Here is a 17,424-nt window from a genome sequence, read left to right on the forward strand (position 1 = left end):
TAACATTAATACTCTATAAGCTCTCCAACCTTGGGTGAAGAATTTTTCTTTTAAGCCTTTCTGAGTCCCAAGTCGCCCAACCTATAAAATGGTGATTATAGATTAATGAGAGAGCTTTTATGATTAAATGAAATGATGAGAGTAAAGTGCTTGGCTCATAGTTTAGGCTGTCTGTACTTAATGTATTTTCCAATCTGTACACACCAGTCTTAACATACCATATCAATCAAGTGCAAACACTCACCTTTCTTATTTCTTTTTCAAACTAATGGTTCTAGTTGTCTCCATTGTAATTCTTGGTAGAAGAACCATCCTTTTTGTATCCTATGAAATTTTTAATTCAAAAGAAAATATTTTTATAATATAAAATATTACTCCCTGAGTCATCTAAGTTTATGTCAAGAAAACAGAGTATCTAAGTTCGGAATTTTCTGGCTTTCATGCTTTCAAGGGTGAACTGTAATTTTTTTCTTTCTCATTTCCCAATGAAAATACTATGACTTTTTAAAAATTAGTTTTAACTGAAATATTTATGAAAATAATATGTTCTGGAGCATCTGGAAAAAAAAATCTGATCACCCTGAAATGTTTTTTTTCTAAATAACCTTTACTCATGATCTCAGAAGCTTCTTTCAGTTTTAAATAAATTATTTTATGTGACAGCTCTAGGGAGAAGACAGTAAAAAACTGTGTAACAAATGAGAGCACTGCATCAAAAGTCAGCACTGATAGTAATAACAGAATTGAAACTGGTAAGTTTTCCCTTTCTGACCACAAAACAATTAAAACATTAATTGTTTCTGTTTTTATGGCCAATCTTGAGTAGAATGAAGACACAATAGTTGAGAAATAACATAGATTTGAAGCAAGCATAAGATTTACCAGTTTGTGTTTTTCCTTCTTTCTCTCACTGCCAGAGAAGCCCTATTTACTAAGGAGGCCTAAGCCAGAACCCATCAAAGTGTACAAGCTGTACTCAGAGAGTTCAATTTCATTTACATCACTTTATATCATTAGTACATCCTGAAAATTGCATTGCCAATCCCCACAGGATTCATTAGCCAGAGACTCAGGACTCATCTGCATCAGTGCAGCTCACACCCTTAGCCTCTTGGCGTCTCCCCCTTGAAACTTTGCAGATGCAGAATCTATTTGTGCTATATTCTTGGGAATTGTTGCCTGTAAGCTGTATTGGTAATCCAACATGAATAAAGTGGTTATGCTACATTCATGGTCATGCCACAAGCTAGAAGAAAGCTTTCCAATAGAGAACTTGCATGCAGTGGGCCCATATGGATTAATTTGGCACTCATCAGATGACCTTTCACTTGAGAAAATTTTTTCTGGCTTGAGGTCTCTGTCCCTTTTTGAAGAGTCTATTGAATTATATACAAACTCTAAAAATTAATCCTTAAAATCTCAACAATAATTAATAGATTAATGATGTAGTTTAGACACGAAGGGTTTTCAGTTTGTAATATACAGTATTTTATTTCCTGACTTTGTATCTATCCATGTAGACATTAGTTGACAAGTTATTTTCAGTATTTGCAGTATTTTGTGGTGAAATAAGCCATAGTGAGGTATGATTTTTATTTTTCTTTCTTAGAGATCTCAGCACATGTAAGTCATGGACCATAGATTGCTCTATTTCATTTTAAATAGCATTTTTTATATTTCAAAATTGATGAAACTCTATTGTAGTTATTTTGGAAAGTACTGAAAAGCCCAAAGAACATTTTAATCATTCAGAAGACTGTCCCCTAAAGAGAATCTCAGTTAATTTGATAGACAACTTTCCTATCTTTTTTATAAGTATAAGCATTTATGTATCCATTTCCAGAAAGACAAAGATACACTGAAGCATAATTTGATTACATTTTTTGTATGAGCTGAATTAAATGTCATTTATATCATTACATGTCATAAGCACACACAGTCACTCTAGAATTAAAATGTTTGAAAGTACACAGCCTTTACTGAGAACAAACTGCTTTACTAGACACGGGTCCCATTTCTAAAGGTGCTCAGAAGCTCCAGCTGTTGCTGGAATTTTTTTTAATATTAAATTTATTTTGCTGCTTTGAAACATTAAAGATCTTTGCTTTCTGCTGAAAATAATGTTTTGTGCTAGATCCCTGGGGAGTGTTGCCTGTAAGCACTGTTGGTAATCCAGTATGACTAAAGTGGTTATACCACATTAATGTTTGTGCCACAGGCTAGGACAAAACTTTCTAGAAAATATTTTCCACTAGCGCAGTTGTTCAAACAGTGTTTCCCACCAGTCATTTAGGATGGCAGGGAATCTTCACTGTCTTGGATCCTCATCCTGGTCTCTTCACTGCATAATTTTCGACTGTTTCAAAGTTCCCTCTCTCTTTTCCCATACCCCTAAAATAAGCATACCTAGGGCTGTGCCTTCAGATTCTCTTCTTTTTCTACTCTCTGCCCTATTAAGCTCATCTGTTTCCACAGCTAGCTTTATTTCCTCCCTGTTGATGACTCTTAAACATATTGGTCTAGCTCTGACAACTTGTACAGTTTCTCTGCATCAGTTCCCCATTTCTTTTTTTTTTTTTTTTCATTTATTTTTATTAGTTGGAGGCTAATTACTTTACAGTATTGTAGTGGTTTTTGTCATACATTGACATGAATCAGCCATGGATTTACATGTGTTCCCCATCCCAATCCCCACTCCCACCTCCCTCTCCACTAGACCCCTCTGGGTCTTCCCAGTGCACCAGGCCCGAGCACTTGTCTCATGCATCCAACCTGGGCTGGCGATCTGTTTCACCCTAGATAATATACATGTTTCGATGCTGTTCTCGAAACATCCCACCCTCGCCTTCTCCCATAGAGTCCAAAAGTCTGTTCTGTACATCTGTGTCTCTTTTTCTGTTTTGCATATAGGGTTATCGTTACCATCTTTCTAAATTCCATATATATGTGTTAGTATACTGTATTGGTCTTTATCTTTCTGTATTACTTCACTCTGTATACTGGGCTCCAGTTTCATCCATCTCATTAGAACTGATTCAAATGAATTCTTTTTAATGGCTGAGTAATATTCCATGGTGTATATGTACCATGGCTTCCTTATCCATTTGTCTGCTGATGAGCATCTAGGTTGCTTCCCTGTCCTGGCTATTATAAACAGTGCTGCGATGAACATTGGGGTGCACGTGTCTCTTTCAGATCTGGTTTCCTCGGTGTGTATGCCCAGAAGTGGGATTGCTGGGTGATATGGCAGTTCTATTTCCAGTTTTTTAAGGAATCTCCACACTCTTCTCCATAGTGGCTGTACTAGTTTGCATTCCCACCAACAGTGTAAGAGGGTTCCCTTTTCTCCACACCCTCTCCAGCATTTATTGCTTGTAGACTTTTGGATAGCAGCCATCCTGACTGGCGTGTAATGGTACCTCATTGTGGTTTTGATTTTCATTTCTCTGATAATGAGTGATGTTGAGCATCTTTTCATGTGTTTGTTAGCCATCTGTATGTCTTCTTTGGAGAAATGTCTGTTTAGTTCTTTGGCCCATTTTTTGATTGGGTCATTTATTTTTCTGGAATTGAGCTTTAGGAGTTGCTTGTATATTTTTGAGATTAATCCTTTGTCTGTTTCTTCATTTGCTATTATTTTCTCCCAATCTGAGGGCTGTCTTTTCACCTTGCTTATAGTTTCCTTTGCTGTGCAAAAGCTTTTAAGTTTAATTAGGTCCCATTTGTTTATTTTTTCTTTTATTTCCAATATTCTGGGAGGTGGGTCATAGAGGATCCTGCTGTGATTTATGTCAGAGAGTGTTTTGCCTATGTTCTCCTCTAGGAGTTTTATAGTTTCTGGTCTTACATTTAGATCTTTAATCCGTTTTGAGTTTATTTTTGTGTATGGTGTTAGAAAGTGTTCTAGTTTCATTCTTTTACAAGTGGTTGACCAGTTTTGCCAGCACCACTTGTTAAAGAGGTTGTCTTTTTTCCATTGTATATTCTTGCCTCCTTTGTCAAAGATAAGGTGTCCATAGGTTCATGGATTTATCTCTGGGCTTTCTATTCTGTTCCATTGATCTATATTTCTGTCTTTGTGCCAGTACCATACTGTCTTGATGACTGTGGCTTTGTAGTAGAGTCTGAAGTCAGGCAGGTTGATTCCTCCAGTTCCATTCTTCTTTCTCAAGATTACTTTGGCTATTCGAGGTTTTTTGTATTTCCATACAAATTGTGAAATTATTTGTTCTAGTTCTGTGAAAAATACTGTTGGTAGCTTGATAGGGATTGCATTGAATCTATAGATTGCTTTGGTTAGTATACTCATTTTGACAATATTGATTCTTCCAATCCATGAACACGGTATGTTTCTCCATCTGTTTGTGTCCTCTTTGATTTCTTTCATCAGTGTTTTATAGTTTTCTATGTATAGGTCTTTTGTTTCTTTAGGTAGATATACTCCTAAGTATTTTATTCTTTTTGTTGCAATGGTGAATGGTATTGTTTCCTTAATTTCTCTTTCTGTTTTCTCATTGTTAGTGTATAGAAATGCAAGGGATTTCTGTGTGTTAATTTTATATCCTGCAACTTTACTATATTCATTGATTAGCTCTAGTAATTTTCTGGTAGAGTCTTTAGGGTTTTCTATGTAGAGGATCATGTCATCTGCAAACAGTGAGAGTTTCACTTCTTTTCCTATCTGGATTCCTTTTACTTCTTTTTCTGCTCTGATTGCTGTGACCAAAACTTCCAAAACTATGTTGAATAGTAGTGGTGAGAGTGGGCACCCTTGTCTTGTTCCTGATTTTAGGGGAAATGCTTTCAATTTTTCACCATTGAGGGTAATGCTTGCTGTGGGTTTGTCATATATAGCTTTTATTATGTTGAGGTATGTTCCTTCTATTCCTGCTTTCTGGAGAGTTTTAATCATAAATGGATGTTGAATTTTGTCAAAGACTTTTTCTGCATCTATTGAGATAATCATATGGTTTTTATCTTTCAATTTGTTAATGTGGTGTATTACATTGATTGATTTGCGGATATTAAAGAATCCTTGCATTCCTGGGATAAAGCCCTCAGTTCCCCATTTCTGTTGACCAACTATTAACATATACTTGGAATCACCACTGAATAATTTTCCAGCCTCTCACACTAACCATGTTAAAAACTCAAACGAACCCCATTTCCTCCAGCCCTAAACAGCTCTCAGGGTTTCCTTAGTGTTACCACCACTTTCCCATTACCCAGGCTCAGAATCAGAGCAGGGTATAATTCTCTCCCTCCCCAAAATCCAGTTTGAATGTTCATACCATAGAGTATGATTCACAATTGACAAGCTTTCTTTTCCCTTTCCTGTCTCTTAACAGCCATGTTTAATATCTGTCATTCACTGAGTATAAACTCTAGGCCAGGCTATGTATATAATTTCATTAAATCCTCACAACAACCTTGAAGGTGATTATAATTAAACTTGTTTCATGTGTGAGGAAACCAGGCCCAAAAGAGGTGAAATAATTTGCTCTAATTATATAGTAAGTGGCAAAGATGTGATGCAAACTCTGGTCTGTCAGTCATCAAAGTCCTCTTAAATATTATACTGTGCTGCCTCCTAGTTTCTTCTTTATTCAGTTCGTTTTGTATTTCCTGTCAGATTAATTCTCTTAAAACTCAACTGTGATTATTATATTTGCCTGCTCAAAAACTTGCATGGCTCCCACTCATAGCTGAAGTTAGAGTCCTCAATCTGACATACAAGGCTCCTCTAAGTTGTAGCTGCGGGATTTCCCTGGTGGCTAAGACTCTGCACACCCAATGCAGGGGGCCTGGGTTCAATCCTTGGTCAGGGTGCTAGATCCCACTTGCTGCAACTAAAGTTTCCATGTGCTGCAACGAAAATCAAAGATCCCATGTGCAGCAGCTAAGACACAGCACAGCCAAATAATTAATTAAAAAAAAAAAAAAAACTGCTGGAGCTTATCTCTTCAGCCTACCCTGAAACCTTATCTCCTGTTTCTCAACTACAATATACGACGCTTCAATCAAGTCAAACTACTCTCTCCCTTTTCTCCCTTCTGCCCCTAAACTAATGCTGTCCCTTCTGCCCTCAGTGCTTGAATTAAAATCCTTCTCTTTATGACCCAAATCAAAGTCCATTTTTGATTCTCATCCAACTTTTTTTCCCTTTTTTCTTTTTGTAAACTCACAGAAGTTATCTTCTGAAACATATACTCTGGAAATAGAAAATTCAATCATTTCCTGAATCACTTGCAATATAAGATAATGAGACAAACATGAAAAAGCTAAATAACGCAATTTGAGGCAGTGCATGTGAAAACGTTAAATAAATGATACAGATCAGTATTCCTCAAACTCAGTGTTGTGAACGCGTAGAGCAGGGATAATCTCAGAGGTCCACAGGCAGTGTGAGACCCTTTAATTCATGTTTTTGTTTGATGCAGTTATGGAAAACATTTAAAAGATGTAAGAGCAAAAATACTCCTTTGCAGTATTAGCCTGCTATATGAAAAAATACTGTTTTTTAGAATAGTTTTAGATCCACAGCAAAACTGAACAGGAAATACAGGGTTCCTGTATACCTCCTGCCTCTACACATGCATAGCCTCTCTCACTACCAACAACAGGCATCAGAGTGGTGCTTTTGTTACAACTGTTGAACCTACATTTGACACATTATTATCACCTGAAGTCCTTAGTTTACATTAGGGTTCCTTCTTGGTAGTGTACATTCTATGGGTTTGGCAAATGTATTAATATAATCACATGTATTCACCATTTTAGTATCATACACAATAGTTTCACTGGCCTAAACTCTGTGCTCACGTAGTCATCCCTTTCTCCCCTCTTACCCCTGGCAACTACTGATCTTTTTACCATCTTTTTTTTTTTTTTTCAGAAATATTTATTGTGGTAAAATGTGTATAAGATTTACCATCTTAACCATTTTTAAGTGAACAGTTCACTGGTATTAAATGCATTCATAACATTGTGCAACCGTCACCACCAGCCCTCTGGAACTCTTTTCATCTTGTAAAACTGAACTACACCCATTAAATTATATATCCCCATCTTACCTTCCCTGTAGCCCCTAGAAATCACCATTCTATTTTCTCTCTCTCTGATACTGACTGCTCTGGGTCTCTTATAGAAGAGAAATCATACAGTATTTGTCTTTTTGTGACTGGTTTATTTCACTTAGCATAGTGTCCTCAATGTTGTTACCCTCTTCCAACAACATAAGAGATGACTCTACACATGGACATCACCAGATGGTCAATACCAAAATCAGATTGATTATATTCTTTGCAGCCAAAGATGGAGAAGCTCTATACTACAGTCAGCAAAAACAAGAATTAGAGCTGAGTATGACTTAGATCATGAGCTCCTTAGGGCAAAATTTAGACTTAAATTGAAGAAAGTAGGGAAAACCACTAGACCATTCAGGTGTGATTGAAATCAAATTCCTTATGATTATACAGTGGAGATGACAAGTAGATTCAAGGGATTAGATCTGGTAAACAGAATGCCTGAAGAACTGTGGATGGATGTTTATAACATTGTACAGGAGGCAGTGACCAAAACCATCCCAAAGAAAAAGAAATGCAAGAAGGCAAAATGGTTGTCTGAAGAGGCCTTACAGATACTACAGTCAGCAAAAACAAGAATTAGAGCTGAGTATGACTTAGATCATGAGCTCCTTAGGGCAAAATTTAGACTTAAATTGAAGAAAGTAGGGAAAACCACTAGACCATTCAGGTGTGATTGAAATCAAATTCCTTATGATTATACAGTGGAGATGACAAGTAGATTCAAGGGATTAGATCTGGTAAACAGAATGCCTGAAGAACTGTGGATGGATGTTTGTAACATTGTACAGGAGGCAGTGACCAAAACCATCCCAAAGAAAAAGAAATGCAAGAAGGCAAAATGGTTGTCTGAAGAGGCCTTACAGATAGCTGAGAAGAGAAGCAAAAGGCAAAATAGAAAGGGAAAGATATACCAAACTGAATGTAGAGTTCCAGAGAATAGCAAGAAGAGATAAGAAAGCTGGAGAACAATGCAAAGAAATAGAGGGAAACAATAGAATGGGAAAGACTAGAGACCTGTTCAAGAAAACTGGATGGGTGCAATCAAGTAAACGGCAAGGACCTAACAGAAGCAAAAGAGATTTAGAAGAGGCAGCAATAATACACAGAAGAACTGTACAAAAAAGGTCTTAATGACCCAGATAATCACAATGATGTGATCACTCACTCAGCTAGAGCCAGACATCCTGGAATGTGAAGTCAAGTGGGCCTTAGGAAGCATTACTATGGACAAAGCTGATGGAGGTGATGAAATTCCAGCTGAGCTATTGCTAATCCTAAAAGATGAATCTGTTAAAGTGCTGCACTCATTATGCCAGCAAATTTAGAAAACTCAGCAATGGCCACAGGACTGGAAAAGGTCAGTTTTCATTCCAATCACAAGGAAAGGCAATGCTAAGGAACATTCAAACTACTGCACTATTTTGCTCATTTCACATGATAACAAGGTAATGCTCAAAATCCTTCTGGCTAGGCTTCAGCAGTATATGAACTGAGAACTTTCAGATGTACAAACTGGATTTAGAAAGGCAAAGGAACCAGAGATCAAATTGCCAACATCTGTTGGATCGTATAAAAAGCAAGGGAATTCCAAAAAAAAAATCTGTTTCACTGACTACACTAAAGGCTTTGACTGTGTGGATCACAACAAACTGGAAAATTCTGAAAGAGGTAGGGATACCAGACTACCTTACCTACCTCCTGAGAAACTTGTATGCAGGTCAAGAAGCAATTAGAACCAGACATGGAACAACAGACTGGTTCCAAATTGGGAAAGGAGTATGTCAAGGCTGTATATTGTCACCCTTATTTAACCTATATGCAGAGTACATTATGTGAAATAACGAGCTGGATGAATCACAGACTGGAATCAAGATTGCCAGGAGAAGTATCAGCAACCTCAGATATGCAGATGATACCAGCCAAAAGCAAAGAGGAACTAAAGTGCCTCTTGATGAGGGTGAAAGAGGTGAGTGAAAAAGATGGCTTAAAACTCAACATTCAGAAAACTAAGATCCATGGCTTCCAGTCCTATCACTTTATGCAAATAGATGGGGAAAAAGTGGAAACAGTGACAGATTTTATTTTCCTGGGCTCCAAAATCACTGTGGAAGGTGACTGCAGCCATGAAATTAAAAGATGCTTGCTCTTTGGAAGAAAAGTTATGACAAACCTAGACAGCATAGTCAAAAGCAGAGACATTACTTTGCTGACAAAGATCCATATAGTGAAAACTGTGGTTTTTCCAGTAATCATCTATGGATGTGAGAGTTGGACCATAAAAAGTGCTGAGCACCGAAGAATTGATGCTTTTGAATTGTGATGCTGGAGAAGACTCTTGAGAGTCCCTTGGACAGCAAGGAGAACAAACCAGTCAATCCTAAAGGAAATCAACCCTGAATATTCATTGGAAGGACTGATGCTGAAGCTGAAGCTCCAATACTTCTGCCACCTGATGCAAAGAGCCAACTCATTGGTAAAGATCTGATACTGGGAAAGATTGATAGCAGGAGGAGAAAGGGGGGACAGAGGATGAGATGGTTGGATGGCATCATTGACTCAATGGACATTAATTTGAGCAAACTCTAGGAGCTAGTAAAGGACACAGAAGCCTGGTATGCTGCAGTCCTTGGAGTTGTGAAGAGTTGTACGTGACTTAGTGACTGAACAACAACAGCAGTGTCCTCAAAGTTTATCCACGTGGTAGCATTTGTCAGAATTTCCTTCCTTTTTAAGGGTGAATAATATTCCATTGTATGTATAGAGCACATTTTGTTTATCCATTCATTTGTCGATGGACACTTGGGTTGCTCCCATGTTTTAGCTATTGTGAATAATGCTGCTATGAACAGGGGTATACAACTATCTCTTCAAGACCCTGCTTTTACTTCTTTGGGGTATGTACCCAGAAGTGAAATCACTGGATCATGTAGTAATTTTATTTTTAATTTTTTTCAGGAACTGCCATGCTGTTGTCTATAGCCACTGTACCATTTTACACGCCCACCAACAGTGTACAAGAGTTCTGATTTATCTACATCCTTACCAACACTTGTTATTTTCTGATTTTTTGATAGTAGCCATCCTACTGGGTGTGAGGTGGTATCTCATGTCTTTAATTTGTGTTTCCCTGATGATCAGTGATGTTGAGTATTTTTGTGTGTGTGCTTATTGGCCATTTGTAAATCTTCGTTTGGAGAAATGTCTATTCAAGTCCTTTGCCCACTTTTGAACCAAGTTGCTTTTTTGTTGTTGTTGAGTATTAGGAGTTCTCTATATACTCTAAATATTAATTCTGTATCAGACATGTGATTTGCAAATATTTTTCCCATTCTGTGGGCTGCCTTGTTACTCTGTGTGTATTGTTTTTAGATGCACAAAATTTTTAATTTTTCATGAAGTTCAGTTTTTCTGTTTTTTCTTTTATTGCTTTGCCTTTGGTGTCACAGTGCCAAATCCAGTAAGTATTTTCTTTATGTTTTCTTCTAAGAGTTTTATAGTTTTTAAAATATATTTATTTATTTTTTTATTTATTTGGATGCCCCCGGTCTTAGTTGGGCCATGTGAGATCTAGTTCCCTGACCAGGGTTCTAACCCCAGCCCCCTGCATTGGACGACTAGAGAAATCCTGAGTTTTATAGTTTAATGTATTACATTTAAGTCTTTGATCCATTAATCCATCCAGTTAATTTTTGTGTTTATGTTAGGTAAGGGTCCAGCTTAAATTTTTTGCATGAGGGGTGAGGGACGGGTAGCTGCTTCTTTGCTGAAAGTGAAAGTCGCTCAGTTGTGTCCGACTCACTGTGACCCCATGGACTGTAGCGCACCAGGTTCCTCGCCATGGAATTCTTCAGGCAAAAATACTGGAGTGTGTAGCCTATCCCTTCTCCAGGGAATCTTCCCTACCCAGGGATCAAACCCATGTCTCCCACATTGCAGGCAGATTCTTTACCATCTGAGCCACTAGGGAAGTCCAAGAATACTGGAGTGGGTAGCCTATCCCTCTCCAGGAGATATTCCTGACCCAGGAATCAAACCTGGGTCTCCTGCATTGCAGGTGGATTCTTTACCAGCTGAGCTACCAGGGAAGCCTTAGCTACTTTGCTAAGAACTGAAATTAACCAAAATTAACCCTAATTTACCTTCCATGTCTTCTCCCCAGAAGTTGCAAGCCTTCAGTAGACTCCAGAATTCTAAAATAGTTATATCAGAGAATTCTGCCAGTGCAGTTGCTGTCTAGGGGGGAAACAGATGCAAGATGCTTCGCACTGCCATTTTCAGCTGTCGCCACAGTTTTACCTTTTCCAGAATGTCATTTAACTGGAGTCATACCGTATGTAGCCTTTTCAGATTGACTTTGTCTGCTTAGTGATATGCAGTGGTTTCCTCCATATCTTTTCATGGCTTAATAGCTACTTTCTTTTTAGGGCTTAATGGTACTATGGTCCATGGGGTTGCAAAGAGTCAGACATGACTGAGTGACTGAACTAAACTGAATATTCTATCATTATTATCTGGATTATTTATTTATCCACTCACCTGTTGAAGAACATCTTGGTTGCTCTCAGGTTTTGGCAATTATGAAAAAAGTTGCTATAAACATCTATGTGCAGGTGTTTGTATGGATAAAAGCTTTCAACTCCTTTGGGTAAATACCTAGTTTTTAGTTTTGTAAGAAATTGCCAAACTGTCACCTAATATAATCTGCTTTTTAAATTATCTTTTTACACACTGAGTTTCTTAAACTGAAATTTCTCAGACTAGATTGATAGTCTCAGGGTTTATGAGAATGTTGAGTTTGAGAAATACTGATGTAGATGGGCATATGCTATAGAGGCTCAGAGTGTACTAGGAGCAAATGGGGAAAGATTTTGTGACAGAAATTCATTTCTCTCTCATATAGAAATCCAGATGTTGGCAATCTAGGGCTGTTATTGGGGGTTCTAACAGATGAATAAGCATATAGTGGGAGGCGACTAGCTTTCTCTGGTGCAATGGATGTAAGAGCAATTCAGCAAACAGGTGTCTATCTACTGGAAAATTCCTGTGTTAGAGGCTAGGCATATTAGGAAATGACACAACAATGTCAGAGCTTCAGTTACTCCCACACCAGAGAGATTTATCATAGCTGATTAGGTTACAAGTCAGGTTGAGACATGAGTTGGACTTTGGCAGAGATAAAGAACTGTGGGGGAGAGACACTAGCAGTTGACCTGGGTAAAGCCTTCCCCAAAAGGATACATTTAAGTTGGGCATTCAAGTAGAATTCATTGGGCATAGTTGGGCATTCAATGCATAGAAAACAGAAGTAGAAAAAACAGGTGTGACAAATTAGGAAATTGACTCAGTTTGTGACTCAGCTTGTGACTGGGGGCTTCTCAGGTGGTGCTAATGGAAAAGAACCTGCCTGCCAGTGCAGGAAACACAAGAGATGTGAGTTTGATCCCTGATTAGGGAAGATCCCCTGGAGAAGAAAATGGCAACTCACTCCAGTATTCTTGCCTGCAGAATCCCATGGACAGAGGAGCCTGGCAGGATACAGTCCATTGGGTCGCAGAGAGTTGACACAACTGAAGCGTCTTGGCACGCATGCATGCACGTGACTGGAGCTAAGGTGCTTGATTAAAGCCAAGTTGCAAACGGTCTCTTTATGAAACATTTTCATTTTATTCTCTTGAAAATGGGTGACAAAGATGTTTTAGGTCGTAAGCATGATTAAATGTGTAATTTAGAGCAATAACTCAAGATTGATTTAGTTAGATGGGCAGCAACTAAAGACAGCAGTCCAAGTGGGAAATAATAAGGACCTGTCCTGACATAGGACAATAATAGTGTGAATACAAATGAGAAGGTACAGATTAATTAAATCCTTGAGAACTGGGACTTCCTTGGTGGTCCAGGGGCTAAGACTCAGCACTCCCCATGCAGAGGCCCTGGTCAGGGAACTAGATCCCGCATGCTACTACTTAAAAAAAAGGTCCCAAATGCCAGAGCTTAAAGAGCCCATGTGCTGCAACTCAGACTCCACACAACCAAATAAATAAAAATAAATATTAAAAAAAACTTTGTACTTCAAAGGACACTATCAAGAAGGTAAAAAAGCTAGGAAATTCCCTGGCAGTCCAGTGGTTAGGACTCTGTGCTTTCACTGCTGTGGGGGGATGGGTTCAATCCCTGGTGGGGGAGCTAAAAATCCCAAATGCTGCATTGTATGACCACAATAATAATTAATTAATTTTTTTTAAAAAGTAAAAAAAACAACCCACAGAATAGGAGAAAATATTTGCAAATCATATGTCTGACAAGGGTCTGATATCCATTGTATATATATACACATATATATGTGTGTGTGTATATATATATATATATATATATATGTAGACTCTTAAAAAATCAACAGCAGAAAGGCAAACAACCCAATTAGAAAATGGGCAAAAGATTGAACAAACATTTCTCCAAAGAAGATATGCAACTAGCCAACAAGCACATGAAAGATGTTCAATATCACTAGCCATAAGGGAAATGCAAGTCCAAACCACAAGGAGGATAACATTTCATATCCACTAGGATGGCTAGAATCAAAAGGACAGATAACAAGTAACAACAAAGATGTGGAGAAATTGGAACCCTCATACATTTCTGGTGGGAAAATAAAATGGTGTAGCTTCTTTGGAAAACAATTTGGAAGTTCCTCAGAAAGTTAGAGTTACCATTTGACCCAGCAATTCCACTTCTAGATATATACCCAAGAGACATGAAAACAGATGTCCACACAAAGACTTGTGCAGGAATGAAAGCAGCATTATTCATAATAGCCAAAAAATCTATCAACTCATGAATGGAGAAACAAAATAAATGGCATATCCATATAAGGCATATTTTTCAGCCTAAAAAGGATTGAAGTACTGATACATGCTACAGTGTTTGTCCTGAAAATATACTAATTGACCGAAACTAGATACAAAAGGTTAAATATTGTATTATTCCATCTTCATGAAATGTCCAGAATAGGCAAACCCTATTTGATGTTTGCTAGGGGCTGATGAAGAAGAGAGAATTAAGAATCACAGTTAATTTGGCCTGTTTTGGGGTGATGAAAGTAGAAGGTGGTGATGATTGTACAACTTTGTGAATGCACTGAAAATCACTGAATTGCATACTGTAAAATGATGACTTATATGGCATGTACATTATACCTCAATTAAAGATTCCCCCCCTCCAAAAAAAGTAATTCTATAGAATTTGATAATTGACATTTGAGATAAGTGAGAGAAAGCCAAAGAACAAGTTTCTATCTTGAGGGATTAGGTGAATAGTAATGCCAGTATTAAAATAAGGGTTAGGGCTGGAGGTGGGACATCAGCAGAAGTAGGCCTGGAAGTAAAGATTATGAGTTTAATTTAGAAAATATTTAGGGTACTTCCCTGTTAGTCCAGTGGTTAAGACATTGCCTTCCAATGCTGGGGTTTTGGGTTTGATCCTCGGTGAGGGAGCTAAGATCCCACATGCCCCTTGGACAAAAAGATGACACATAAAACAGAAACAATAGTGTAGCAAATTCAATAAAAGACATTTTTTGAAAAGAAAATATTTGGGATTTCCCTAGTGGTCCTTTGGTTAGGACTTGGCACTTTCACTGCCGGTGCCCAGGTTCAGTCCCTGGTCAGGGAATTAAGATCCCACAAGCCACGCAGCACAGCAAAAAAAAAAGAGGGAGAGAAAATACTGACTTTTCAGTTGTCTGTAGAGGACTCTTTGGGGAGCAGTTCAAAAAACTTAAGTCTAGACATGAAAAGACAGATAAGAGTTAAGAGATTTAGACTTAGGGTCATCCAGATTTGAGTGATAGCTGAAACCAGAGGGAAGTTATGGTAGCATTCAGCAAAGAGTTGGGACCTCGGGAGATTTGTTTGAACCAAGAAGTAGGTTGAATTAAAAAAAAACAAAACAAAAACCTGTGAATCTAGAAAAGAGCATTAGAAAGATAGGAGGAAAACCAGGATGGAACAAGGTCTCAGATACCTGGGAAGTTTGTGGTGTTCTGTAGGAAAGGGGTAAGAGGAGCCCTGAACCCAGTCACAGCTTACTAACTGCTCTAATTTCCCACTAAGAATCAGATTTTAAAACAGCCATTTCTGCTTCACCTTTTTTTTTTCTGTGTTGCAACTGCAAAGGAACCAAAGAACATAAACTTTGAGAGCTATGTCACTTTGAGAAATAAAATTATGTCAAGTACAAGGGTAGAAGGACATTTTGTACTGAAATAGCAGGACGTTTCATTCCCAGAAGGCAACTCAGAAGTAAGAAGCATTTTAGAGCCCCAAATGGACTGAGGGGCTGGATTTTAGAAAGGCTGGCTTTATTCTCATTCTGGGTTCTCAGTTGCCCTGCCTTATGGTAGTTTTCTACTGCCAGAGCCTACACATGGGAACTAGGTGAAGAGCACATTGTTTGACTAAGGCACAAATGTTTGAAACTATTAATATCTTAATTCTTATATACAATCCTACTAAAGAAAAAAGCCTCTCTAAACAAAAATCTCTTATTTTTATCCATGAGTCTCCCAGAAGACTCCAAATCCCAGAATTCTGCAATTAATGTTTTGATCAAGGATATGCAAAACTTTTTGTACAAGTGTTACAATCTAATAGAAATCTTAACTAGCTCCTATTGAGGTGGCCAGGACTAGGGTATAGTTTTTATTTGCTTTTCCTTTCTATTTTTAAAGTTGTTTCTCTAATAATAGGCCCCCCAAAAAATACTAAAGAGAGACCTAAAGATTTGGTATTCTTCTCTATGAAATAGGTCTTGATTAGTCTTTTTCTTTCTATAAATGAGGAAATCAAGGCAGAAAGAAGCTGGTTAGAAATTATAAAGCTGGGGCTTCCCTGGTGGCTCAGTGGTAAAGAATCCGCCTGCCAATGTAGGAGACTTGAGTTTGATCCCTGATCTGGGAAGATCCCATATGCCATGGAGCAGCTAAGACCATACGCCGCAACTACTGAGCCTGTGCTCCAAAGCCCAGGAGCGGCAACTACTGAGCCTGCATGCTGAAGCTACTGAAGCCTACCTGCCCTAGAGCCAGTACTCTGCAACAAGAGAAGTCACTGCAATAAGAAGCCTGTGCACCATGAGTAGAGAGTAGCCCCTGCTCACCACAACTAGAGAAAAAAAGCCCTTGCAGCAAAGAAGACCCAGCACAGCTTAAATAAATAAACGAACAAAATTTAAAAAAAGAAATGACGAAGGTGATTTGAAATGATGAATCACTGCAGACTGCTGATTAAAGCCCTGGAGATGCCTGATGTCAGGAGTCTATTTCCAGCCATCTCCCGCTGTAGCTGGAGATTGTTGAAATGATGTCAACGTTTATTGTATGTTCATTTCAGAAGTGTGCAAAAATAGTTGACTTTTTAATTTTTCTTGAGCATTTCATGATTTATGAAACCTTTCATATGCATTATCTTATTTTAACCTTACCTCCACTCTGAGAGATGGAAAATTTAGATTTTATCATCACTGTTTTATAAGTGGAGGGATTGAGAGAGGTTTAGCAGTTTGCCCAAATTCACATTTTTTCCAAGTGGTGACATAGTACTAACTCTCAATCTTGTGACTTCTAGTATCTTTCCATAAGACACGTTGCCTTTAAAGTCTGGTCAGTGCTTCATTGTATGCCTTTTCTTTTAAAACAGACTCAAACAAAGGACTTTTTATTCCCTTCCCTAACCGGGAAATAAAGGACTCCCTAACAAGTTCTTCTGCAACCCAGGGCAGTGTTATACCAGATCAGAAATTAGACCCTTTCCTATTGGGAACACAGGTAATGTATTCACCCTCCTGCTGGATCTATTGACTAGTCAATGATTAATGCTAATAATCCAGTAGATTCTCAGCTACTTGTGAAATTCTAAGAGGACTTTAAGTTTTTTTTCTCTCTTTTTAAAAAATGTTATTTGGGGAAAATTGCTTTACAATGTTGTGTTAGTCTCTGTTGTACAACAACGCAAATCAACCATAATTATACATATATCACCTCCCTCTCAAGCCTCCCTCCCCTCCCCTCACTCCATCCCTCTAGGTCATCACAGAGTGCCAGGCTGGGCTCCCTGTGTTACACAGCAACTTCTTACCAGCGATCTGTTTTACACATGGTAGTGTATATATGTCAATGCTACTTTCTCTGTTCGTCCCACTCTCTCCTTTCCCCACTGTCACAAGTCCATCCTCTATATCTGAGTCTTCATTCCTTCCCTGCAAATAGGTTTATCAATACCATTTTTCTAGATTCCATATATATGTGTTAATATATATTTGTTTTTCTCTTTCTGCTTGCTTC

The 17,424-nt window shown here is 38.1% G+C and overlaps 1 protein-coding gene across 1 annotated transcript in view; it reads left to right on the forward strand.

Moving 5' to 3' along the window:
- The window catches only part of LRRC36 (leucine rich repeat containing 36), a 59,912-nt gene that overhangs the window by 18,621 nt on the left and 23,867 nt on the right, over nucleotides 1–17,424 (forward strand). Inside the window, exons 5-6 of the mRNA XM_061140527.1 lie at nucleotides 664–752; nucleotides 16,781–16,908. Of these exons, the coding sequence (XP_060996510.1) occupies nucleotides 664–752; nucleotides 16,781–16,908 (217 nt within the window). The remainder of the gene's footprint in view (nucleotides 1–663; nucleotides 753–16,780; nucleotides 16,909–17,424) is intronic.

This window comes from Dama dama, chromosome 4 (assembly GCF_033118175.1).
Source record: "Dama dama isolate Ldn47 chromosome 4, ASM3311817v1, whole genome shotgun sequence".
Classification (NCBI taxonomy): domain Eukaryota; kingdom Metazoa; phylum Chordata; class Mammalia; order Artiodactyla; family Cervidae; genus Dama; species Dama dama.